Source organism: Gymnoscopelus braueri (assembly GCF_963280865.1).
Source record: "Gymnoscopelus braueri genome assembly, chromosome: 5".
NCBI lineage: Eukaryota > Metazoa > Chordata > Actinopteri > Myctophiformes > Myctophidae > Gymnoscopelus > Gymnoscopelus braueri.
In genome coordinates this window covers 55,390,491-55,417,990 of record NC_137606.1, presented here as the reverse complement: position 1 = coordinate 55,417,990, position 27,500 = coordinate 55,390,491, and the positions used below count along the sequence as shown (strand labels likewise).

General features: G+C 41.4%; 2 protein-coding genes across 2 annotated transcripts in view; both read right to left on the bottom strand.

Moving 5' to 3' along the window:
- The window catches only part of slc6a4a (solute carrier family 6 member 4a), a 52,177-nt gene extending 25,969 nt beyond the window's left edge, over nt 1–26,208 (bottom strand). The window contains exons 1-6 of the mRNA XM_080428943.1: nt 25,989–26,208; nt 24,986–25,218; nt 23,618–23,865; nt 16,407–16,541; nt 10,811–11,033; nt 3,412–3,550 (exon numbers count right to left, since the gene is read on the bottom strand). Of these exons, the coding sequence (XP_080285069.1) occupies nt 3,412–3,550; nt 10,811–11,033; nt 16,407–16,541; nt 23,618–23,865; nt 24,986–25,209 (969 nt within the window). The 5' untranslated portion in view covers nt 25,210–25,218; nt 25,989–26,208. The remainder of the gene's footprint in view (nt 1–3,411; nt 3,551–10,810; nt 11,034–16,406; nt 16,542–23,617; nt 23,866–24,985; nt 25,219–25,988) is intronic.
- Nucleotides 1–27,500, bottom strand: part of LOC308086001 (immunoglobulin superfamily member 11-like) — a gene marked incomplete at both ends in the record, with an annotated part of 302,311 nt that overhangs the window by 253,642 nt on the left and 21,169 nt on the right. The window lies entirely within an intron of this gene.

The window sequence follows — 27,500 nt, the reverse complement described above, 5'->3', positions numbered from 1 at the left end:
AGGCAGAGTAACATACACCACCTAAACATGAACACAATATATAAACTATCACCCACACCACCTAAACATGAACACAATATATAAACTATCACCCACACCACCTAAACATGAACACAATATATAAACTATCACCCACACCACCTAAACATGAACACAGTATATAAACTATCACCAACACCACCTAAACATGAACACAATATATAAACTATCACCAACACCACCTAAACATGAACACAAACTATCCATATAAACTATCACACCACCTGAAAATACATACAAATAAATAAAACTATCACCCACACCACCTGAAAATACATATAAACCATCTATGAAAAACTATCACACCACCTAAAAATAAATAAAAACTATCCATATAAACTATCACAGCACCTACAAATAAATAAAAACTATCACACCACCTAAAAATAAATAAAAACTATCACACCACCAAGTCCTAGATTAGACTGGGATCCTAGATTAGACAATTTAACGAAACAAAACATCACATGGATGCACCTGGGACGTATCATCAGTGTTGTAGCCTGGGGTCAACAGGTGTTTCGGGTCTCGCAACATACAACACACACCCTCACCCAGGTGACCCAGCCGGGGTTGATCAAGCCCTGACGTACGTCCCAGGTAGCTACACCCGGTCAGTCCTCTTAGGGAAAGACAGTGCCACTCAATCCGCTTGTCCGGAACTACGCTAGAGGGACTAGGCTCTGTGGATGGCCTCCTGGCCGGGCTCCTCCTCCGTCTCACCAGGTCCAGGACCTGAGCGTTGTACCAGACTCCCCTCGATCCAAATCTAGTCTAGATTGGCTATAGCGTCACCAAGTGGTGGAAACTGGAGTTGGTATGGACATAGCCTCATAGCCTCATTAACCACTATTATTATCATTTTAGCGCCTACCCTGACTAGTGGCTACCCATAAACCTGTGATGTGGTGCAGGTTAGCTCATCTCTTAAACAAAAATAAAATAACAAAATGGTGTTAGGGTTTACGTGTCTTGCTCAGGGACAGTTTGACATGGATTAGCCGGACCCGTGACCCGTGACCTTCTGAGTACCAGACGGCCTCTCTACCCACTAAGCTACAGATGGGCCTGTAAATAGCAGATCTACAAGCTCACAACGCGTTTTGAGCTTTTGAGGTCTAATAGCCGACTATGGGCTCACTGGGACAACTACTACAGAGAATACATCTTTTTGTTCATGAACTCAACGGACACATTGCGGTAATCAGTTCTTGAGCACACGTCTAAACTTAATTCTTTAGCCGTCGGCAACCAGTAGTTAAACCCTCCAGCAAAACGTGGGCAAAAACTCTTGATTATGCCGGTTAAAACTCTTGATCATGCCGGCTAAAACTCTTGATTATGCGGGCTAAAACTCTTGATTATGCAGGCTAAAACTCTTGATTATGCAGGCTAAAACTCTTGATTATGCGGGCTAAAACTCTTGATTATGCAGGCTAAAACTCTTGATTATGCAGGCTAAAACTCTTGATTATGCGGGCTGAAACTCTTGCTTATGCAGGCTAAAACTCTTGATTATGCAGGCTAAAACTCTTGATTATGCAGGCTAAAACTCTTGATTATGCAGGCTAAAACTCTTGATTATGCAGGCTAAAACTCTTGATTATGCGGGCTAAAACTCTTGATTATGCAGGCTAAAACTCTTGATTATGCAGGCTAAAACTCTTGATTATGCAGGCTAAAACTCTTGATTATGCAGGCTAAAACTCTTGATTATGCAGGCTAAAACTCTTGATTATGCAGGCTAAAACTCTTGATTATGCGGGCTAAAACTCTTGATTATGCGGGCTAAAACTCTTGATTATGCAGGCTAAAACTCTTGATTATGCAGGCTAAAACTCTTGATTATGCAGGGCAGGCTAAAACTCTTGATTATGCAGGCTAAAACTCTTGATTATGCAGGCTAAAACTCGTGATTATGCAGGCTAAAACTCTTGATTATGCCGGCTAAAACTCTTGATTATGCCGGCTAAAACTCTTGATTATGCCGGCTAAAACTCTTGATTATGCCGGCTAAAACTCTTGATTATGCGGGCTAAAACTCTTGATTATGCGGGCTGAAACTCTTGATTATGCAGGCTAAAACTCTTGATTATGCAGGCTAAAACTCTTGATTATGCAGGCTAAAACTCTTGATTATGCAGGCTAAAACTCTTGATTATGCGGGCTAAAACTCTTGATTATGCGGGCTAAAACTCTTGATTATGCAGGCTAAAACTCTTGATTATGCAGACTAAAACTCTTGATTATGCAGACTAAAACTCTTGATTATGCAGGCTAAAACTCTTGATTATGCAGGCTAAAACTCTTGATTATGCCGGCTAAAATTTTATGCGGTGAAATTGCCGGAAGTTGCGAAATATGCGGAAAGTTGTGAAATATGCGGCAATATGTGGCAATATGCGATATGCAAAAAGTTGCGGAAAATGCTAAATATGTGAAAAGTTGCGAAATATGCGGAAATATGCGCTGCGAAGCGCATATTATGCGATGCGATGCGCATATTATGCGATGCAGCCTTTTTGAAAAAACGTTTACATTTGCACGTAGAAATGACGCTAGAGGGTGCTCTCCCGCAACATGAATGATCCCTTGAGAGAAGGAATGGACGGATGCAACGTCCACCCAAAAAAAGATGAACTTCCGTCCACTCCTATGTTATGAGATGTAGAAGAACACATCTAGCTCGGATTTCTTCTTTTTTTGATGAAAACAAGCCATCGAGCCAGCGATCGGCGGTAAAAAAAAATAAATCTGGTGAATAGACGAGACCCCCCCCCCCCCTCCCCCAGACAGCCTTTGTTTACATCCGTGTCGCTGTGGATCGTCAAAATAAGGTAAAAAGAAAGCTGGCAGCAGCGGAATAATTAATTAATGAATACCTGGCAGAGAATGTGTTAACTCATTCAGTGCCAATGAAATAAAAAAAATATGTGCATACTGTGCCAGCAATTTTTCAAATTTCTTACCGTTTTCAAGTAGTCACAGAATATTTATCTCCAGTATGATCGATCCCCTAATGCTAATCACTGAGGGTTGCACTGTGTGGTTTCACAAATGTCAAGGAGGTCATCGCGACCTCGTTGACATGAATTGTCTGCCTTTGAAAATAGCATGGGCCAAAAATACATAGTAAAAAAAAAAAGGCCCAGGAGCCGAGATACAGCCTTTTTAAGTAATAAGTTAAACAAGAAGTGAATGGAGCAGAACATCTTCAAATCATGATATCTTGGGTTCTGAACATTTCTTTAAAAATAATAAAAATGTATTCTATTCTGTCCGCCCCAGGCCAGGCTGGTCGTACTGAACTCTTTCAACAACAACAACACCACGTGTGGGTCCACAGCGCCCCCCGCAGGCCATCAGCCTCACCTTCCCGGAGGTCTTGACTCCCTTCCAGATGCTGAAGTAGACGATGGTGAAGATGAAGAGCAGACAGAGAGCCAGCTGCCAGCTGACTGCACCCAGCTGATGGAGTCCTGGAGACAGGTGGACCTGTAGGACGTGACGCCTGGAGAGAGAAGAACTACAGTTAACCTCTAACTGATGGAGACCTGGAGACAGGTGGACCTGTAGGACGTGTATCTTCCACGGCGTTTCAAAACGATCGTTGATTTAAGGTAATTACGCTGGCATGGGGATAGAAAACTATGTTTAATATCTTGGCAGTCAATGTGTTAATGACATACCACTATTTTAGAAAATATTTGACAATAATGACTGAATGACATGCTCAAAATAGTGACGCCAGGATGAAAGTGGTTTAAAGGAGTAGTTCACCCCAAAAAAATTACTTATTTTCTATCAATTACACACCCCATGAAGCACTGAATTCATGGAGATTTTTTTGTTTTTGTCGCATTCCTGAGACAATGATTTAATTACCGGCGGGCGGAAAGATGCTCATGTATCCGGTAGGAGACTCAAAGGAGTCTCTTTTAGTCTCCTACCGGAGAGACCGCGGGTTATCAAATTATTGAATGCGACAAAAACAAAAAAACTCTCCATGAATTCAAGTCTTCATGGGGTGAGTAATTGATAGAAAATAAGTAATTTTTTTGGGGTGAACTATCCCTTTAACACATTGCATGCCAATCGCGTAGATCTACGCAAACCTAAATAAAGCCGCAGCGTGCCAATCGCGTAGCCTTTTTTTTTTCTCTCGCAGTGACGCATTTCATTGTAGCACTCTCTCACAGTGACACATTTCATTGTAGCACTCTCTCACAGTGACACATTTCATTGTAGCACTCTCTCACAGTGACACATTTCATTGTAGCACTCTCTCGCAGTGACACATTTCATTGTAGCACTCTCTCGCAGTGACACATTTCATTGTAGCACTCTCTCGCAGTGACACATTTCATTGTAGCACTCTCTCACAGTGACACATTTCATTGTAGCACTCTCTCGCAGTGACGCATTTCATTGTAGCACTCTCTCGCAGTGACGCATTTCATTGTAGCACTCTCTCGCAGTGACGCATTTCATTGTAGCACTCTCTCGCAGTGACGCATTTCATTGTAGCACTCTCTCGCAGTGACGCATTTCATTGTAGCACTCTCTCGCAGTGACACATTTCATTGTAGCACTCTCTCGCAGTGACACATTTCATTGTAGCACTCTCTCGCAGTGACACATTTCATTGTAGCACTCTCTCACAGTGACACATTTCATTGTAGCACTCTCTCACAGTGACACATTTCATTGTAGCACTCTCTCACAGTGACACATTTCATTGTAGCACTCTCTCGCAGTGACACATTTCATTGTAGCACTCTCTCGCAGTGACGCATTTCATTGTAGCACCCCCGGATACGGAAATGACGTCAATCTAAGATTTTCGTTCCCATCTGCCGCCGCTCTAAAGCTTCCGCTAAATCGCCATTATTTCGGTGTTGTTTTTCTCCGCGCTGAACGCTGTTTGAAGCGGGTTTTAGAAACTGCTACTACTGCAAAATGGAATGTCACTGATTGAAAATGTCTTCTCCGGGCCATTCACGCAACTACCCTGTATGTCTACAAACAGTTGAACGCGCGATCATAAGGTATTTAGCGAGGTCTGTGGCGAGGTGAAAAAAACAAATAAATCGCTGGCAGTGGGCGAGTACATTATGATATTAAACTCTGGCATGGAATGTGTTAACTTGCACAATATTGTTTTGCTGCCCCCACTTTGAGATTTTGACAAGGAGCGAGGGAGGAAGAACCAGAGAGAGGAGAAACAGGATGGAGAATAAGTCATTTATATGCAGAGATACACAATATACACATCCACCCACTTGAAGAGGTCGTAATGAAATAAAAGGCTACAAACAGATAAACAGAGAGAGGAGAGAGAGAGAGAGAGAGAGAGAGCGTGTACTCAAATGTTTTTCTTGGGTAAAAGTATCAATACTGCAATGTGGAAGTACTCTGTTACGAGTAAAAGTCCGGAATTCAACATTTACTTGAGCAAGAGTACAAAGGTGTTGGTATCAGAAGTAAAAGTACTACATTGTTTGAAAATAGCAGATCTACAAGCTCACAACGCGTCGCATCAGATCTGCTATTTTCAAATAGCCTAGGTATAAAATAGGACTAAAGTGGTTAATGTATGTTTTATAATGTAATTTATTTATATCTGCAAAGTAACTAGTAACTAAAATTTTCAAATAATTGTAGTGGAGTAAAAGCACAATATTTGCCTCTGAGATGGAGTAGAAGTAAAAGTATAGACAATTGGAAATACTCGGGTGAAGTAAAGAGGACCTCAAAATTGTTCTTAAGTACAGTACTTGAGTAAATGTACTTAGTTACTTTAGACCACTGCTAACAGTGAAGTTAATAATTACATTCTCGTTGACACAACCTCAGGTTCAACTCCTTAACGCAGACACACGGCGGGACAAGAAAACACTGCGTTGGAACGAACCCAACCCAGAGAGGTTACACACACACACAGCAGTGGAAAAAGTACTCAAATTTTTCTTTTTACTTTAAGTAAAAGTATCAATACCCAAACTATGCAGAAATGCTCTAAGTAAACGTCCGGAATTCAAAATGTACTTGAGTAAAAGGAGGAAAAGTATTGGTATCAAAATGTGCTTAAAGAGTACCAAAAGTAGAAAGTATACTCATCATGCAGAATGTCCCGTTTCACAAGTTTTCAAATGTAATAACATCAATAAAAATCTTTTGAAAATAGCAGATCTACAAGCTCACAATACGTCGCGCTGCGACGCACTGTGAGCTTGTAGATCTGCTATTTTCAAAAGATTTTTTTTGTCTCCTTTGTGTCTCCTACCGGAACCGTTGCCTACCGGTCCGCTGGACATCAAATTATTGGTTTAGGAATGAGACAAAAACTTTAGGTGAACTATCCCTTTAATGTATGTTTTGTAAAAATAATCAAAATCTACAAAGTAACTAGTAACTTAAGTTCTCAAATAATTGTAGTGGAGAAAAAAAGTACAATATTTGCCTCTGAGATGTAGTGGAGTAGAAGTAAAAGTACTGAAAATCGTTCTTAAGTACAGTACTTGAGTGAATGTACTTAGTTACTTAACGCCACTGTAAAATCAGAGAGGTTAAACACACAGCAGAAACACGGCTATAAAAAAAAAAAAGCCCAGACATGATGTATGTTCAAAACAGGAAGTTCTGGCGCCGTGCAGCCGGGGAGAACTTCAAGGAAATCTCTTCTATACTCCCAATACCTGCATTAGGACACAGTCAGCTGAGCCTAAATACCCTGAATCTGTCTCGCCTCACTTGACGGATAGACGCCGTCTTACTCGCTGCTGATAAGCAAGTGGTGGAAAGTAACTAATTACATTTACTCAAGTACTGTACTTAAGTACAATTTTGAGGTATTTGTACTTCACTTGAGTATTTCCAATTTCCAATACTTTTACTTCTACATCTCGGAGGTAAATATTGTACTTTTACTCCACTATAATTATTTGAAAACTTTAGTTACTTTGCAGATTTTGATTATTATTACAAAACATACATTAACCACTTCAGCCCTATTTACATTTCGGCCGTTTGAAAATAGCCGATCTACAAGCTCACAATGTGTTGCGATGCGACGCATTGTGAGCTTGTAGATCGGCTATTTTCAAAAAAATATATATACATTTGAAAACTCGAAATGGGACATTCTGCACAATGAGTACTTTTACTTTTGGTACTTTAAGTACATTGTAATACCACTACTTTTGTACTTTTACTCAAGTAAATTTTGAATTCCAGACTTTTACTTGTAACATTTCAACTTCTACATTGCAGTATTGATACTTTTACTTAAGTAAAGAATGTGAGTACTGTTTCCAACACTGATTATTAGGACAGTCAGCTGAGCCCTAAATACCCCGAATCTGTCTCGCCTCACATGACGGATAGTCTTACTGGCTGCTGATAAGGCCGAGCCAGCATACTCCTACACAGTGGAAAAACCCCTGGGTGTTAATTCAGCTCTGAGGGTGTTCAAAAGAACCCTCAAAAAGGGTCCGCTCCACGCTGGTTAACACTAATTCATTCCCCTGGCAGCCCAGAATGAGAAACATACTTTTCTGGTCTTAAGAGAGTTCTGGTTCAGACCAGAAAAAATGAGTTATTTTGGGGCAGTGTTGCCTCTGTGTGTTGACTTCCTCCATGTGTGTGTGTGTGTGTGTGTGTGTGTGTGTGTGTGTGTGTGTGTGTGTGTGTGTGTGTGTGTGTGTGTGTGTGTGTGTGTGTGTGTGTGTGTGTGTGTGTGTGTGTGTGTGTGTGTGTGTGTGTGTGTGCTCATGCAGCCAACGTTGTTCTAATTAATGTGTTATTCTCTCATCCTGTGTCTCCTCTCCCATCCTTCCTCCCCTCTGCCCTGGGCTCTCCTCTCCTCTCCACTATCAGTGACTTCTGTTTAAAGTTCATGTGGGAAATAAACAGTGTCGGGAAAAAGTACTCAAATGTTTTACTTAAGTAGAAGTATCAATACTGCAATGTAGATGTACTATTACTATTACTATTTTCAAATAGCCTAGGTATAAAATAGGACTAAAGTGGTGAATGTATGGAGTTAATACACTTTAACTAACTAACTAACTAACTTCCATGCAGTGTTGATTTTGACAGCAAATTAGTATTTAGTGTTTGTCATAGTCTTTTGAATAAAATCCCGTTTAGTATTCTAATCTGAAATGACTCGACTAAACCTACAGTTGATTATAGTCGACTAAAATGTGTTGTGGTGGTGCCTTGATGGCGTCGTAATGGCTGACTTTACACTTGGTTGCATGCTGAAAATAGCAGATCTATAAGCTCACAACGCTGCGACGCGTTGTGAGCTTATAGATCTGCTATTTTCAGAGCGCAACACCCAAGCGCAACCAAACATAAAATGACTTTTTTTTCCTCTACTGGATCTCTTCTCCACTAGATCCCTCACTATCGTTTTAGTCTAGTTTTTATTTGTTGATTGTCAATATATTTAGTCTTAGTTTCAGTCATCATAGCTCAGGTTTTATGTAGTTTTCGTCAGTGAAAAAAAGGTAGTCGACCAACATTTTCCGTCGTGGTTTTAGTCGAAAAAAATCAACACTTACGTATAGAACTCCTCCTCAGCAGGGGAGGTGATTACATAAAGGATTTATCCTAAATCGATTAAAATCGATTCAAACTGGTGACAATTTAAATGGATTTAATAAAAAATGTATCGCGACTGTATTGAAAAGAGGGTATGAGAAAACAGTGTTGTAAAAAAAAGAAAGAAAAAAAAAGAGAAGAGAAGAAAATCATGGATTAATAATAAATGTCTGGAAAATAACGATGTTTAAAAAATCATGAGAAATGGTATTGTATCGTATAGTGAGTTTAAAATAAGGCTGAAGTGGTTAATGTACGTTTCATAATATCCGCAAAGTAAACAGTAACTAAAGTTTTCAAATAATCGTAGTGGAGTAAAAAGTACAATATTTGCCTCTGAGATGTGTTAGTGGAGTAAAAGTTACAGTACTGAAAATGGAGAAAATGTACTTAAGTTACTTTACACCACTGCTACCACTTACGTCAAGGGTGATGCAACTTTGATGACGGAGAGGGCCACTATATTTCCACAATCTCTCCAGAGGCACACATTGCATATACTGTCTCTCCGTATTTTAACTTTTTTTCGCCATTCTATGTCACTCAAAAGTAGCAAAATTAGCCGATCTACAAGCTCAAAACGCATCGCAGATGTAGAATTGTAGATCGGCTATTTTTGCAATTTTTTAATTGGAATCCAGAATTTTTTTTCTGCTATTATTGAATTGGAATCCTGTTTTTTTTTTTTTTTTTTTTTTTTTTCAAATGCATTTAGTTATACTTATGTTAACTTTATGAACTTAGATACAAATGCATTGGACATAAAAAAAGACAAAAGAATTGTAATACTAGTCATTAAGCTACTAATATAGACTGAAGTAATTAAAGCGGCTCATGTTTGCATGTTTGGAATTGTAAACAGCTGAAATCAATAATATAATCACTATTCTGATATTAACCTGGCGGGCCGCGTTAAGTGAAGGTGGGGGCCACATGTGGCCCCCCCAGGGCCGGCCGCCACTTGCCCATGTATAATAATAATAATAATAATAAACTTTATTTGTATAGCACCTTTCATGACATGAAATGCAGCTCAAAGTGCTTTACAGAGCAAGAATACAATTACAGTTAGAACCAATTTAACAATAAAGCAAACAAAGATAAAATAAAATAAAATAAAATAAAAGCAAGCAAAAGCAAAGGCATAAAACAACATTAAAATAGGGAATACAGTGAGGAATTAAAAATCAACCAAAGAATCAGCTAAAAGCAAGAGTGAAGTAATAGGTCTTGAGCTGTGCTTTAAAGCTATCGACAGAGGCTGCCTGTCTTAGGTGTAATGGGAGTTTATTCCACACTGTCGGTCCGTAAAAGCAGAATGCTGCTTCACCGTATTTTTTATATGTCATTGTAGGCACCTCGAGCAGGTCAGCACTTGAAGACCTGAGGGCCCGGTTTGGAACATATCTCTCTAGGCAGTCAGAGAGGTAGGTAGGTGCCAGACCATTTAGAGCTTTATAAACTATTAAAAGAATTTTAAAATCAATCCTAAAAACAACCGGGAGCCAGTGTAGTGAAGCAAGAACTGGAGTGATATGTTCTCTCATCCTGGTTTTAGTTAAAATTCTGGCTGCCGCATTTTGAACAAGTTGTAATCTGTCAGTTGTTTTCTTTGGCAGGCCAGAGTAGAGTGCGTTGCAGTAATCAAGCCGAGAGAAAACAAAAGCGTGGATCAGCGTCTTTGCATCGTCTAACGACAGATAGTCTCTAATTCGCGCAATATTTCTAAGATGAAAGAAAGCAATCTTGGTGACATGATTAATGTGTGTATTGAAATTCAATTCAGAATCGATAATCACCCCCAGGTTCTTTACTGTGGTGTTACTTTCTACAGCCAGGTTACCAAGTCTACTTGTTATTGATTCTCTCTGCTCACTGGAGCCAATTATGAGAACTTCTGTTTTATCCTCATTTAGCTTAAGAAAGTTCTCACTCATCCAGCATTTTATACTGGACAGACAGGTCAACAATGGGTCTAGAGCGCAGGGGTCGTCTGGAGCTACTGAAAGATACAGCTGGGTATCATCAGCATAGAAATGGAAGTTCACTCCGTGATCGGCGATGAGTTCTCCCAGCGGTAGTATATACAGGGAGAACAATAAGGGACCCAGAATTGAGCCCTGTGGAATACCAGAACAGATGTTGGTGTATGGTGACTTACGTGTAGAACTCCTCAGCGGGGGAGGTGGAGTCGTTGGACCAGGTGACGTTGCTGTCGGTGGACATGTAGCGGTTGCAGTGGGGCGTGTTCCAGGGGTTGGAGCAGGAGGACCAGGGCAGCACGGAGCGGAAGGACGACAGCAGATAGTACAGAGCCCACGCCATGATGGTGTTGTAGTAGAAGGCGATGTACAGAGCTATGATGCAGATGGCGAAGCCTATACCTGTATGGAGGGGAGATCATGGGCGGATTAATTGGATGCCCCCAATTTAATTGGATGCCCCCCATTAAAACCGGGAACGGCATGATCTGTGTAAACCACTTTAACCATTGGTTTATACTTTGGGCTATTCAAAAATAGCAGATCTACAAGCTCATAGCGTGCGCTACGAGCTTTAGATACACGGATCCCTCCACCTACCTATGGGGATTCTTTTTTCTTTTTTTGTACACAATGTGGCCTCCACAGCGTTTCAAAGATCGTCGATTTAAGGTGATTACGCTGGCATGGGGATCCAAAACTATGTTTAATATCTTGGCAGGTAATGTGTTAATATGACAAAGATGCGTTCCCGGTCTGACTGGATTAAAGTGCTGCTATTATGTCAGACATCCACAGTGTGAGTATTGTTGTATTAAAGCTTTGATCAGGTATTACAACACAAGAGGACAATAAACACACAGACAGACTTCTAAGTGCTCCCACAACATAACGAGGTAGACATGAGTGCAATAGATCTGCCAACACAAACACACTACATCCTGAAGTCTGACCATAAAACCTGCCTCTCCCTCCCTGTGTGTGTGTGTGTGTGTGTGTGTGTGTGTGTGTGTGTGTGTGTGTGTGTGTGTGTGTGTGTGTGTGTGTGTGTGTGTGTGTGTGTGTGTGTGTGTGTGTGTGTGTGTGTGTGTGTGTGTGTGTGTGTGCGTGTGTGACCACAGCCCGTAGCACTTGTCCTATATAGCCTTGATGACCATGCCGCTTTATGCAAAGGCTAAAATGTCTCAAACGTTTTCATGCCAAGGACCCCCAAAATTATATGCATTTGGCCGCGGACCCCATCTGAAAATATGTTGTGCCAGGGACCCCCTCCAGAAGCAAAGATTTGAGTTAAAAATGTTCGCTTTAAAACATATATTCAAATATTTGCACAAATTGGCACAATCTTTTTAAAAAAAAATAGCAGATCTACAAGCTCATAGCGCGGCACGAAGTGACCCGCTATGAGCTTGTAGATCTGCTATTTTTTTTTATAGCCAAAGTGTAAAATATTAACTATTTTTTTCTGGGGACCCCCTGGTACCCCCCCAGGGACCCCTTTGAGAACCCATGATTTAGTTAGCATGTTACGTAGACAGATGGCAGGTTCATCTGTAGACCTGCAGCATATAGTGTGTATAGTTTCAATGTACAGATGAATAATATTGTTTTTATTTTATATTATACTGTTTAGACCAGTGGTTTTCAATGTGTTTCAGGCCAAGGAGCCCCTTAGCAGAGAGAGAGAGAGAGATGAATCAGGGACCCCCCCCCCCCCCATTACATTGTTTACCATTGTGTTGCAGATTAAACTTTTTCATAGATTTTATAGATACATATATACACCAAATCTCTATGCGGAAAATAGCCGATCTACAAAGGGGCGTGTGTGTGTGTGCGCGTGTGCATGTGTGTGTGTGTGCGCGCGTGTGCGTGTCTGTGCGTGTGCGTGTGTGTGCGTGTGTTAGTGTGTGCCTGAGTGTGCGTGTGCATGTGTGCGTGTGCGTCGTGTGTCACTCAGTCGCTCTGGCCCTCAAACAGTCAAGTGGGTGTTTTTTGTTTTTTTCTCGAGGCTAATTCAACTTTCTGTTCATTGGTTTTAAGTGGTTGACATTTCCACGCGGCACAAACATTATTTACATAAATATCACATTTCTAAGCAGCTAGGCTGGCATTTGGCGAACGGAAATGTGACAATTTCCATAACAGAGAGAGCTTATACATCACACTGCATCAACAAGGAGACGCACAGACGTACAGAGAGAGGAGGACGCTTCGTAGGGAAACACACGGGGGTCAGAGAGGTCGAGCCAGCTGTCCCTCAGGGAAGAAGCCAGTCGTTGTTCTGGGGCTCGAGAGAGAGACGCTGATGTCTCTCTGTCTCTTCCAGACCAAGACCAAGACTTTGTACATTTTATATCATAACCGTCACTGTACAGCAAGGGGTGATGCAACTTTGATGATGCAGAGGGCCACTATATTTCCACACTCACTCCAGAGGGCCAAAGTGCATATACTGGCAGACATGTCTTATCTCCGTGTTTTAACTTTTTTTCCCGTAAATTAATGCCATACTTCGCCATTCTATGTCACACAAAATAGCAAAAAATAGCAGATCTTCAAGCTCAAAACGCACTCGTATTTTTTTATACATTGGCTAACTTTATGAACTTAAATACAAAAACATTGGACACAAAAAAGACAATAGAATTGTACTAGTCATTAAGCTACTAATATAGACTGAAGTAATTAAAGCGGGTCATGTTTGCATGTTGGGAATTGTAAAAGCTTTTTTCCCCAGCAAATAAAAGCTGTGTTCCAATGGATCCAATGTAGTTATTATTTAGTCACAAACTCTCGTTAATACTTTTCATTGGTTCATTATTTATAAAAACCCACAAACTTGACCAATCAAAAGGCCATTTGCCACATTTGCCCGACACTGTTCGTACGACAAAGTCGGTCGTTGTTTTAACACATAGACTTTTTTTAAATTCCACAAGGGGCGCCCTAACACAGCTTCGGAATGATCGATCGTTACTCAGAGAAGAAGTATGTTTTATCAAAGCATTTGGTTAGCTTTTTAAGCCGGTTTTAATAACCCTGTCTCTCCTTTTTAAACTTGTTTTAAACATGTTTTAATCCTGTTTTAGTCTTTTTGATTTTTATTTGATTCTTTTGCAAATGGTTTTCGTTATCTGTTTTATTATGTACTGTAGCACTTTGAGGTTTGTTTCAAATGTAAAGTGCAATACAAATAAAATTTATTATTATTATTATTATTATTATGTGGATGTGACATCATTCCAAAAAAACGACATCATCCATCCACCCTGACTATGGGATTTTCAGAAAAAGACCTCTAACTCAGTTTCTTTTTTTTTGCATTGAAAACCACCCGTTTTCAACGGGCCGTAGCCCCAAAATGGCGGATCGCGGTTGGAATGTTGTTCCTCCTCTGAATACACAGATCCCTCCGCTAACCCACGGGGACTATTTTATTATTTATAATTTTTTTGTACACAATTATCTTCCACGGCGTTTCAGCGATTGTGGATTTAAGGTAATTACGCTGGCATGGGGATAAAAAAAACGATGTCTAATATCTTGGCCGTCAATGTGTTAACTCTTTGACTGCCAGAGTATTTTCATAAAGTACTCCCCCAGTGTCAGCAATTTTCGTGTTTTTTTATTTTTATATTTTGAATTTTTTTTATGAAAATAATTGAAAGACACATAATTTAAAGACGCAGCACAAATCCGCCACTAGAGAGCAGCACATGACAGCTTGATCAGGTCGTTGGGTCACTGTCACCCTTCTTGGGAGAGTAGACAGGGAAAAACATGAAAACGGATGTGACGTATTCCCAGATTGTCTGATCGGACAAAATTATGATGTGATACACGACGGCGATGACTGATCGTCACCCAGACCATAGATTATAGAAGAGAACCTGTCCGTTCGTTCGTTATACAGTGTGAAAAAACTTTTGTTTACCTAATCTGGACGAAAATGACCGGGGGAAAAGAATCAAAAACCGGAAACGGAACCCAGGTCATGAAACCGGATGCAGATGTGGGTGAAGTAAGTGGAACTCGAAAATAACATTGAATTTTAAGCAGCATAGCGCGATCAGAGATTAAACAATGAACGCGATTCCAACGCGATTCCAACGCGTCAAACGCGTCAATGGCGTGGGTGGATTAAGTAGTAATTGACGCGTTTTCGAGTCAATGGCGAGGGGAAAAACATACACATTTGAAATATGGAGATGCAAGGTTTCCGCAACGACATGCAGAACGTTATCCTCTGTTCACGTGGAAAATAATGTATTCTCCCTCGTCTGCTGTTGTCGCCTTTCATCTCCTGTCACAGTTACTGTCTGTGTTACTCTCTGCATGCTTTTACACGCTCATAATGTTACCTTAGATAATATTATGTTTACATTAGATGCTACATGATGTTATGTGAACATGTTTACGATGTTGACAACCCAGGAGAAACTTAAAGGGATAGTTCACCCCCAAAATGTATTTTTTTCTATGGATTATTCACCCCATGGAGACTTGAATTCATGGATATTTTTTAGTTTTTGTCTCATTCCTAAGACAATAATTTGATGACCGGCAGCGGTTCCGGTAAGAGACGCAAAGAGTCTCCTTTGTGTCTCCTACCGGAACCGCTGCCTACCGGTCTGCCGGTCATCAAATGATTGGCCATTATTGGTCATCAAATAAAAAATAAAAATAAAATGTGGGTGAACTATCCCTTTAAATCCTTTTAGCATTGATTGCATAATTGTACTGAGCTGTACTGTTTGCAACTGGTTATTAAAATATTCATTCATTCATTCAATCACTCAATCCATCCTACCTTTGAATAAAGGACAGATGTATTGAACAGTGGCGTTGCCAGAACGCTAGCCGAGGCTGGGCCTAGGGAGTTGCGGGTGGGCACACATGCACATGCGCGCAGCGCGTGTGCATGTGTGCCCGGATCGTGCGCTTAACATTTTTAGCTGTTTTTGATCGCTGGGAGACCGCCTGACAGGTAGGCACCTCACCATGGAGAGACAGTGGGAGAGAGACAGAGAGAGGCCCCGCAGACAGCACCGCAACCTAGGCCACGTCATCGAGGGGCGGTACCTACCGATCCTGATCATGAATCAACCTCAACTCAGCGCACCTGCGAGGACCGGCTAGGTGTGGCACCCAAACTACAAGACGCAGCCACTCTGTCTCAGTCTCCTCTGGCTCTCCTGGTGAATGGACGGGTGCTCAGGCGGTAAGCGAATACTCCACTATTTCCCTCGACAATTGCAATTGCTAGTGAAATGTAGAACTAAAAGACTGTCTCTTTTACTGTATAGGCAACCTGTGGAACGATGTAAAAACACACCAGAAATGTGATGAATGGAAACCCCCAAACCCGGGAAGAACCTGTGTTACAGAAAACTTACCTTATGATTTAAACCGTATAAACAATGCTCTGTGCAGAGCTCTGAATAAATGCCCTTAATTGGGTTTGTACCCTGCCTATCTGTGTCTTGGCCTTGATCAGTGTCCCACACTATATATACACACACACTATTATCAAAATGGCTGAACATGACATAATAAAATAAACAAATAAAACTTTTTTTTGGGGTGGGCAGAAAAGCCAAATGGGTGGGCCCAGGCCTACCTATGCCCGCCCGTGGCTACGCCCCTGGTATTGAATAAAGGACATAATTATGCATTTCCTACCTTTGAATAGAGGACAGATGCATTTCCTACCTTTGAATAGAGGACAGATGTATTTCCTACCTTTGAATAGAGGACAGATGCATTTCCTACCTTTGAATAGAGGACAGATGTATTTCCAGATGGAGATGCAGCCACTGCGGTGGAACTGGCCCAGGGCCAGCTCCATGTAGAAGAGAGGCACTCCGCCAAACACCGCCATCAACAGGTAGGGCAGCAGAAATGCACCTGGAGAGCAGATGAGACCGGAGGAGATAATAAAAGCTTTAACCATTTACCCTGTAGGCATTTATCACATGCTCTTTATCCAGAGAGAATTACAGCAAACAAGGTAAACACATACATGTATAGAGAGACAGTGTTCTGTCTCAGTAAACTATAGGATCATAGAATACAGAGACAGTGTAGTGTCTCAGTAAACTATAGGATCATAGAATACAGAGAGACAGTGTAGTGTCTCAGTAAACTATAGGATCATAGAATACAGAGACAGTGTAGTGTCTCAGTAAACTATAGGATCATAGAATACAGAGAGACAGTGTAGTGTCTCAGTAAACTATAGGATCATAGAATACAGAGACAGTGTAGTGTCTCAGTAAACTATAGGATCATAGAATACAGAGACAGTGTAGTGTCTCAGTAAACTATAGGATCATAGAATACAGAGAGACAGTGTAGTGTCTCAGTAAACTATAGGATCATAGAATACAGAGAGACAGTGTAGTGTCTCAGTAAACTATAGGATCATAGAATACAGAGAGACAGTGTAGTGTCTCAGTAAACTATAGGATCATAGAATACAGAGAGACAGTGTAGTGTCTCAGTAAACTATAGGATCATAGAATACAGAGAGACAGTGTAGTGTCTCAGTAAACTATAGGATCATAGAATACAGAGAGACAGTGTAGTGTCTCAGTAAACTATAGGATCATAGAATACAGAGAGACAGTGTAGTGTCTCAGTAAACTATAGGATCATAGAATACAGAGAGACAGTGTAGTGTCTCAGTAAACTATAGGATCATAGAATACAGAGAGACAGTGTAGTGTCTCAGTAAACTATAGGATCATAGAATACAGAGAGACAGTGTAGTGTCTCAGTAAACTATAGGATCATAGAATACAGAGAGACAGTGTTCTGTCTCAGTAAACTATAGGATCATAGAATACAGAGAGACAGTGTAGTGTCTCAGTAAACTATAGGATCATAGAATACAGAGAGACAGTGTAGTGTCTCAGTAAACTATAGGATCATAGAATACAGAGACAGTGTAGTGTCTCAGTAAACTATAGGATCATAGAATACAGAGAGACAGTGTAGTGTCTCAGTAAACTATAGGATCATAGAATACATAGAGACAGTGTAGTGTCTCAGTAAACTATAGGATCATAGAATACAGAGAGACAGTGTAGTGTCTCAGTAAACTATAGGATCATAGAATACAGATACAGTGTAGTGTCTCAGTAAACTATAGGATCATAGAATACAGAGAGACAGTGTAGTGTCTCAGTAGACTATAGGATCATAGAATACAGATACAGTGTAGTGTCTCAGTAAACTATAGGATCATAGAATACAGAGAGACAGTGTAGTGTCTCAGTAAACTATAGGATCATAGAATACAGAGAGACAGTGTAGTGTCTCAGTAAACTATAGGATCATAGAATACAGATACAGTGTAGTGTCTCAGTAAACTATAGGATCATAGAATACAGAGAGACAGTGTAGTGTCTCAGTAAACTATAGGATCATAGAATACAGATACAGTGTAGTGTCTCAGTAAACTATAGGATCATAGAATACAGAGAGACAGTGTAGTGTCTCAGTAAACTATAGGATCATAGAATACATAGAGACAGTGTAGTGTCTCAGTAAACTATAGGATCATAGAATACAGAGAGACAGTGTAGTGTCTCAGTAAGCTATAGGATCATAGAATACAGAGACAGTGTAGTGTCTCAGTAAACTATAGGATCATAGAATACAGAGAGACAGTGTAGTGTCTCAGTAAACTATAGGATCATAGAATACAGAGAGACAGTGTAGTGTCTCAGTAAACTATAGGACCATAGAATACAGAGAGACAGTGTAGTGTCTCAGTAAACTATAGGATCATAGAATACAGAGAGACAGTGTTGTGTCTCAGTAAACTAAAGGATCATAGAATACAGAGAGACAGTGTTGTGTCTCAGTAAACTAAAGGATCATAGAATACAGAGAGACAGTGTAGTGTCTCAGTAAACTATAGGATCATAGAATACAGAGAGACAGTGTAGTGTCTCAGTAAACTATAGGATCATAGAATACAGAGAGACAGTGTTGTGTCTCAGTAAACTAAAGGATCATAGAATACAGAGAGACAGTGTTGTGTCTCAGTAAACTAAAGGATCATAGAATACAGAGAGACAGTGTTGTGTCTCAGTAAACTATAGGATCATAGAATACAGAGAGACAGTGTAGTGTCTCAGTAAACTATAGGATCATAGAATACAGAGAGACAGTGTTGTGTCTCAGTAAACTATAGGATCATAGAATACAGAGAGACAGTGTTGTGTCTCAGTAAACTAAAGGATCATAGAATACAGAGAGACAGTGTAGTGTCTCAGTAAACTATAGGATCATAGAAATCTTTTAAAAATAGCCGATCTACATCTATTTTCAAATCGCCTAAATGTGTATAGGGTTGAAGTGGTTTGTAATATTAATCAAAATCTACAAAGTAACTAGCAACTAAAGTTTTCAAATAATTGTAGTGGAGTAAAAGTACAATAGTTGCCTCTGAGACGCAGTGTGTAATTGGAAATACTCTTAAAAATAATTGTGTTTAAAAATCCATCCTTGGTTCTGGTGACTGCATTGTCCTTCTAATCTAATGCATGAGGGCTGTGTTTTTTTCATTTACTTTTTTCCATGTATAACAACAATAACATCATTGAAAACAAAGCCATCTCACATTATCGGAAGGACAATATCAGTTAACAGATGGGTTCATAATATATAGGAAGGGGACGTGTCTAACCCTAAGCCCAAAATCAATATCAAATTTCGACCCCTTAATTGATATGTATTTGTCCACGGACCGCCACCTGAAAATGTGTTGTGCCAGGGACCCCGAGATGCAAAGATTTGTATCCCCCCAAGGTCCCCTGGGGGTCCCCGGACCCCACTTTGAGAACCAATGCTTTAAGTGTTTAAAGGCTTAGTTCATTCCAAAATGAAATATTATGCAATTTCTGTCCTAAATCACGGCTCTTCTCATGTGACTTTGATTACCTCACAGTCTTAAGGTCCCGGACCCCACTTTGAGAACCAATGCAGTATAAAGAGAACAGTAACCCAACTCTACTGCAGTGCTCTCACAAAAGAGAAATTAGACATTTTCGTCGGGACTCAAACTGTTTCACACAAACTGTCTCACATAAACTGTCTCACACAAACTGTCTCACATAAACTGTCTCACACAAACTGTTTCACACAAACTGTCTCACACAAACTGTTTCACACAAACTGTCTCACACAAACTGTTTCACACAAACTGTCTCACAACGCGTCGCTTCGCGCCGTGTTGTGAGCTTGTAGATCGGCTATTTTCACTACTATTAGTTTTATTATTATTTATGAAATACTTTTGAAAAATGTTGGAATAGTTTTTAATTGATGAAAAGTTGTGATTTCTTAAATCTTTTTAAATGATAATAACGGTTAAAAATGGCTAGGAAAAGGGGGCACGGTGGCACAGTCGGTAGTGCTGTCGCCTCACAGCTAGAGGGTCCTGGGTTCGATTCCCGCAGGGGACGCTGTGGGCGCTGGGGGCGTGTCTTCTCCTCCGCGTCATCAGTACCATACCCTAGGTGGGGTTGGCGAAAGGGCCTTTCTGTGTGGAGTTTGCATGTTCTCCCCGTGTCTCCTAGGGTAGGTACCCTCACAAAAACATGCAGTAATCCTGGTCACTATACTGCCTCCCCCTGGCCAGCCGGGGCGCCTGATGGAGGGGAAGGGAACTGGTTGGAATAACGTGTTCCTTCCACGCGCTACGTCCTACCAGGGAAACTCTCCCCTGTCAGGTGACAAGAAGGTCAGTTGGCTCTCATGCATTGAAGGAGGCATGAGCTCGACCCTGGCCTCCCTAGGTTGGCAGAGGGAAGGTAGTGCCCAGGATTACATAGACAATTGGCACTGGGTGTAAAAAATAGGGTTACAAAATCGTGGGATAAAAATGTAAGTAAAAAAAAAAGAAAATGGCCAGGAAAGTTGTAGAAATGGCATTCATAAAAATCACCTTCCTAAAACGTCCATGTCCTCACACATATAGCATTAAAAACCTGCGTGCATGTGTGTGTGTGTGTGTGTGTGTGTGTGCGTCTCTCTGTGTGACATGTGGGTAGAGTAGAGATAAGGTTTGATTGAGCAGCTGGCTCAGAGAAACAGGTTATTAAGCAAGGAGAAAGAGACCGCATGCGTTCCCACAAAACACACAATTAATACGCTTCTCTGTCTCTATCTCTAAGTGTCTCCCAGTCTCCATCTCTGCCCCCCCCCCCCTCCCCCGACACACACACACACACACACACACACACACACACACACACACACACACACACACACACACACACACAAAACACAGGAAATTGCAAAGATTTTATTATTGCAAATTCAATAAAGGTGCAACGGGCGGCTCGCCTGCTGCTACGCGCCACTAAGGTGTGTGTGGAGAGATACCACAGACAGACAGACAGACAGACAGACAGACAGACAGGTCCCACTTGCAATCACTGCTCTAGTCTAGGTCATTGGTTCTCAACCTTTTCCACGACCCCCCAAAATAATCACATTTGAACTGGGGACCCCCATAATCATATTTGAACTGGGGACCCCCATAATCATATTTGAACTGGGGACCCCCATAATCATATTTGAACTGGGGACCCCCATAATCATATTTGAACTGGGGACCCCCAACCCTGAAAAGCACAGGGAATTGTAGGAGTTGAGGCGTTGCATTTAGTTTGACTCGGATCCACAGATAAATATTGTGAAAATAGCCGATCTACAAGCTCACTGTGAGCAAAATATAATATCAAATATTTTCACAACTTTTCTTAGGTAATATTTGACAATTTGGCCAATGTTTGACCATTCGTTGATTACTTTTGATACAGTAATGGTCTTATTTTCATTTCATTTTAGAGGTATATAGACCCCTTAACAGACGACATCACACTGATAAGAACCAGTATGCGCGCGCAGGCCGGCACCAAATGAACTCCATTCTGACATGTCTCGCTAGGACGTGCCTCACTAGCCAACACACAAGAGGAGGTTGAATGAACTGAAACCAGCGAAACCTTGAAACAATATGTTGGGAATTGATTGCATGAAACAATCACCTGTGCGTCCAGTCTCAATGTTGGTAAACAAATAATCGGTCTATTAAAAAGGTCCTTAAACAGACAGACAGACAGACAGACAGACAGACAGACAGACAGACAGACAGACAGACAGACTTAACCTGTGCAAACACACTCTGCAGGAGCCATCCCTCGTTGTTAAGACACAGACACACAGATCAAAGCAGTATAGACCCCTTAACAGACGACGACACACTGGTTGCAAGAGATAAGAACCAGTATTGCGCGCGCAGGTCCAGCACCGAGGGTGCGTTCGGAAATTGCGCACCGGGAGCGCACTCGCCTATTAGTTTGTATTTAATTGGCCAGTGCGCTCATTGCTGTATTTCCGAACGCACCCTATGTGTTGGGAATTGATTGCATGAAATTATCCCCTGTGTGTTCAGTCTCAATGTTGGTAAACAAATAATTGGTCTATAGTCTAGTCGCTGTGTCTGTGTGTTGGATGAAGGGGTGGGCTCCTGGGAGGTCAAAAGGTCACAGCGTGGTGAATCTGGGACAGTAAGCTGGACTCTATAGTCTACAGCAGCTTGAAAATCTTTAAATATTTGTGAAATGTGGTTGAGTCATCATCACACACTGCAGGACATAATCTTATAAGACTCTCTTATGAGATTATCTTAAACATGCGGAGTCTGTTAACCCTTTGAAAACCGGGAACGCATCTGTGTAACCACTTAAACCATTATTTTATACTTTGGCTATTCAAAAATAGCAGATCTACAAGCTCATAGCGCGAGTGCCGCGCTATGAGCTTGTAGATCTGCTATTCACGCCGTTACTGCCACCACGACCAGGCATGTTCTACCCAGTGGTGTTAAGTAACTAAGTACATTTACTCAAGTAATGTACTTAAGTACAATTTCAAGGTGTTTTTACTTTACCGGAGTAATTCCGATTTTCAGTACTTTTACTTCTACTCCACTACATCTCAGAGGCAAATATTGTACTTTTACTCCACTACAATCATTTGAAAACTTTAGTTACTAGTTACTTTGCAGATATAAATCATTATATTATAAAACACACATTAAAGGGTCTACACCATGAATTAAATTTTTTTTTTTGTTTTTAGTATTTTTTGGGCTCCCCAGTGTCTCTTGTACCCAAAAAAATATTTTTTTTTAACATTCAGTCATTCATTCTCATTTCAGAGATTTTCAGAATGGGCGTGTCTGAACAGGCCATTTCAGAATGTGCAATGCAAGTGATGTCACTTGCATTGCCATTGCATTGATGCTGGCCAGACAGAATTGCTCAGTAGCCCCCCCCCTGCCCAAGAGGACGTTTTGGTATTGCAGCTGAAAGTGCTGTATAAGCCAGAGACAATTGACTTGGGATGAGTATATCTGATTGATGATTTAGGCTCAAACCTTTTGAAAAAGGTTTGAGGGACATACACCATATGATATTAAATATCAAATATTTTTTTTAAATTCATGGTGTAGATCCTTTAACCACTTTAGCCCTGTTTTATACCTAGGCTATTTGAAAATAGCCGATCTACAAGCTCACAACGCGTCGCATCGCGACGCGTTGTGAGCTTGTAGATCGTCTATTTTTGAAAATTTTAGTACTTTTACTTAGTCATTTTACACGCGTGACCATGCAAGCTCTGCCACAGCATGAAGAGCCAGTCTCCAGCATAGACAGTAAAAAGAATGGACAGCGCTACGCCCATAGACTGCTCTATAGGATGCTGGGCCCTGCTAAGCTCTACCACAGTAAGAAGAGCCAGTCTAGGCATGAGCTCGGCTCTAGGCTGTCCCTAGGCTGGCAGAGGGAGTGTAGCGCCCAGGATTACTTAGACAATTGGCACTGGGTGAAAAACATGGGTTATAATATTGTGGGATAAAAACCTTCGGAGAAAAAAAAAAGAGCCAGTCTACAGCTCACCTCCACCGTTCTGGTAGCAGATGTAAGGGAACCGCCACACGTTGCCCAGGTCCACGGCGTAGCCAATCACGGACAGCAGGAAGTCCATCTTCTTGCTCCAGGTCTCCCTGGGCCTCTCCAGGCTGGTCTGCTGCACCACCAGCGTCCTGAGGCCCCCTAGTGGCACGGAGGTGCCGGTGCAGCCGGCCCCGGAGCCGGGGGCCGAGCCCCCCGCGGTGCCCATGGGACCCTCCCTGGGGCTCTGAGGGCTGGGGGCGGGGCATGGGTTACTATAGTTACAATTCATGAAATAACGAAAACTAGAATTGAAAAGAACATTTTAGTCAACTGAAATAAAAAATGAGGTTAAACATATATATAACTATAAATAACTGAAACTGTATTGTGTTAACAACACTAACTAAATCTAACTAAAATCATAGGAAAAAAATCTGAAATGTGTCAGAATCCAATGTTTTTCTTTAAAAAAAAATCTAAAAAAAATCTTATTGAATCTCGCCCCTGCCTACCCTATATTAGCCTGGTAAACCCTCCCTCCGGAAATCTCATTTCTATTTGATTCCAGGAGTGAGTCTGGCCTGATAGCCCATTGTGGGGGTTTCTAGTGAAATTACCAGCTAACCGAGCCTATCAGCGTCGTCGCACATCGTTCTGTGATTGACAGCGACAGTTGGCCAATCAGGTGGCGAGTTCGAGTGAGCCCAAAACACGAACGGCAGCCATCTTTTTCTGTCCGCTATATTCTCCGCTATTTTTTTACTTCAAAAAGCTCTCTAACTTCTATTTTGAGGCACGGAATTTACTTATAAGATATCGTTTGGATAGAATTTAGTTGTTTAACTTCATATATGTGGTCAATTAATCATGAAAAAGCCTATTTATAAAATAAAAATTTAGAGAACCGGTAGGGGTGGGCAGTGACACCCATGTATCCGAATAAGACAACCCATTTTGGGCCCCGAAAGTCTCAAAAGTCCCGTTGCGTCACATTAGACTGGTGAACTGCTGATTGGCTGAAGGGGAAAAATTATCATTGGCTGAAGGGGTTGTCAGTCAACGGTATTACTCCCGCCCAACTCCAGCCCGCAGCCAATATTGCAGAATGGGCGATCAGGCCAGACTCACTCCTGGAATCAAATAGAAATGAGATTTCCGGAGGGAGGGTTTACCAGGCTAACCCTATATTACTATTAAAAACAACTTAAAACCAACACTAAAACTAATAAAACTAAAGTAAGGTTTTTAAGACAATAAAATAAATGAGCAAACCAACTTTAAATACTAGATGAAACTAAGCTAAATTAAACAAAAATATATATTTAAATGATCTATGCAAACACTAATATACAATGTAGAAACTGTATTAACCTGGAGGCAGGGAAGCCGTTGGACACCTGCTGGCCAGAGGGGGAGCTCTTGAGCCCTTTCTCCTTCAGGTCGTCGGCCAGCATCAGCCTGCCGTTCTCCTGCTGCGTTCTCTCCTCCTCTGACTCCTCCTCCTCTCCTCCTCCTCTCACCTCCTCCTCCCTCCCTTTCTCCTTCTCTGCCTCCTCCGTCTTCATCTTGTTCATCATCAGGTCTTTAGCCTCCATGATGGATGCCTGTGTTAGTTAGACCAGTGTTTCTTTAAAACGGGGGTACGGGACCCCTAGGGGTACGTGGGAGGTATTACAAGGGGTGCATGAGAGCAAGCGGAAGAAGGAAAATATATTTTTTACTGTTATGTCTTTTAACGATAAGACATGGACAAATGTGCGTGGAGCTGCTGATCTGTGAGCTGTTAAACCTGAGTAAATAAAGTGTTCTTTGATGTTATGCTGTGGTCGTCTCTTGCAGGATGTCTGAAGTCGGGTAAAAGGGGGTTTAAATGGGGTATAATAGGGTAAAAGGGAGTAAAAGGGGGTACTTTGGAGTTTTAGGAATCAGGGGAAGAGGGGAACAGAGGACAGTAAAAGATGTTTGAGAATCAGTTAGAGTTAGACGGTTGGGGGTTGAGCGGACGTTGTGGTTTCTGTTGAAGGGAACGTGACTCTGATGTCTGATAAACGTCCCATCAGGGGTTTAGGGTACAGAGTTATTTTATTTTTCAGCGAAGATCATTGCAATGTGTTGGATTTTTGGTCTTTTGACTGATTGATATATTGAGGTGTTTTTTTTTATTGTAATCAGCAAAATAATGAAGTGTTTTTTTAGTAACAACCTGTCTTTTTATGTCATGTTTTTAATCTGTGATCCTGCTGAAGGTTGAATAAACGTGATACGTTATGAGGACGAGGACGGATCAGGGGAGCATGGGGTTCAGCTGCAGTTTCAGAGGGAAAAGGAGGTGATGCTAGACGAGGAAGGGGCTAGGAGACCACTAGGAGACCACCGGGAGGAGGCTGTCTGGTTGGGATGAGATGGAACACACTGGAAGGAACCAGGGTAGAGGACCACCGATACAGAGGCTGGAGAGGAGACAGGACGGGATGGGACAGGCCAGGACAGGACGGGGTCAGCAGAGGTTCTAGAGGAGGCGGCTCTTGTCTGTCCTCTACAACCCGTTCCTCCTCTGAGAGACAGACGGCGACGACGGGACGATGGTTCCAGACGAAGCTGCAAAAGACAACAGAAACAACCATTTGAACCTTGAACACTAACATCGGGTCATTTTCAACCACACACCATAGAGTACTGAAGTCCTGACGTCACTCGTTCATCCCCTGGTTCGTAAAGTAATTTCTCTATGGAGAATAACATTGGGTCATCTTAGAATCGTCTCATATAAGAATTAACACACTGTCTCGGCGATATTGTCAGGGAGGTGGCTCTGTATCGTTTATGATAGTCAGTAACTCATATTTGACACAGTCTGTTTCTGGCGAACATTTTACTAATTCGGCGGAAGTAACATTAGCGTTTTCTCACCGTCAGAAGGGTCAGAAGGGTCAATGGGTGAGAAGCTCTACCCCACCCCCCCCCCCATCTGAAAATGTTTTATGCCAGGGACCCGCCCGGAGGAGATGATTTTGTGTCAAAAAATGCAAACTTTTTCAACACTTTCAAGATGTTCCAAAAATAGCAGATGTACAAGCTCACAGCGCGGCACGAACGCTGTGAGCTTGTACATCTGCTATTTTTTGAGAACCACTGTTCTAAATCCTAATGGTGTGTTCACGCGGGCAGATTAAAAGATACATGCTACCATTCATTTTCAATGGGAACCACCGACGTTTGTAGCTGTAGCTCTAGAGACACAGATACAAAGATACAAATTCAAGTTGAGCAGGGTTCAACTTCCAGATACAAAGATACAAAGCTACAACTGTAGCTCCATGATGTCCACACGTTTGATGACGTTAGCGACCGCGTTGAGCAACACAGATACAAAGCAACACGGCGACAAAGATGCTGTGTACTTTTGTAGCTTTTAATCTGCCAGTGCACCATAAAAGTCTCCTGAAAAACGTATGTTGCTATATACATACAGTATAATGTATATAGCTAAAATTGAGAAATGACACAGATGCTTCCCCGGTTTTAAAGGGTTAAATAGACACAGTAATATAAACAAACTGATGCATATCAAACTGAGGGTCCTTGACAGGCATGTAACGATTCACTCAACAAAAGTTGAACTCAAACAAAGCTGATTCAGAGAATATAGAACCTCACCAAACCCAGTACTGTTTGTTTTTTTAATAAAACTGTCAACTTCCTGTTGATTTTACTATTTGAAGATCCGGATCCGCGGATCCAGTCCGGGTTTTCTTCTAAATAAAAATAGCAAAATCAACGGGAAGGTAACATTTTTATTTAAAAAAAAACTGTACTGGGTTTAGTGAGGTTCTATATTGTCTGAATCAACTTTGTTTGCGTCCATTTACGTGCTAAAATAGTGACT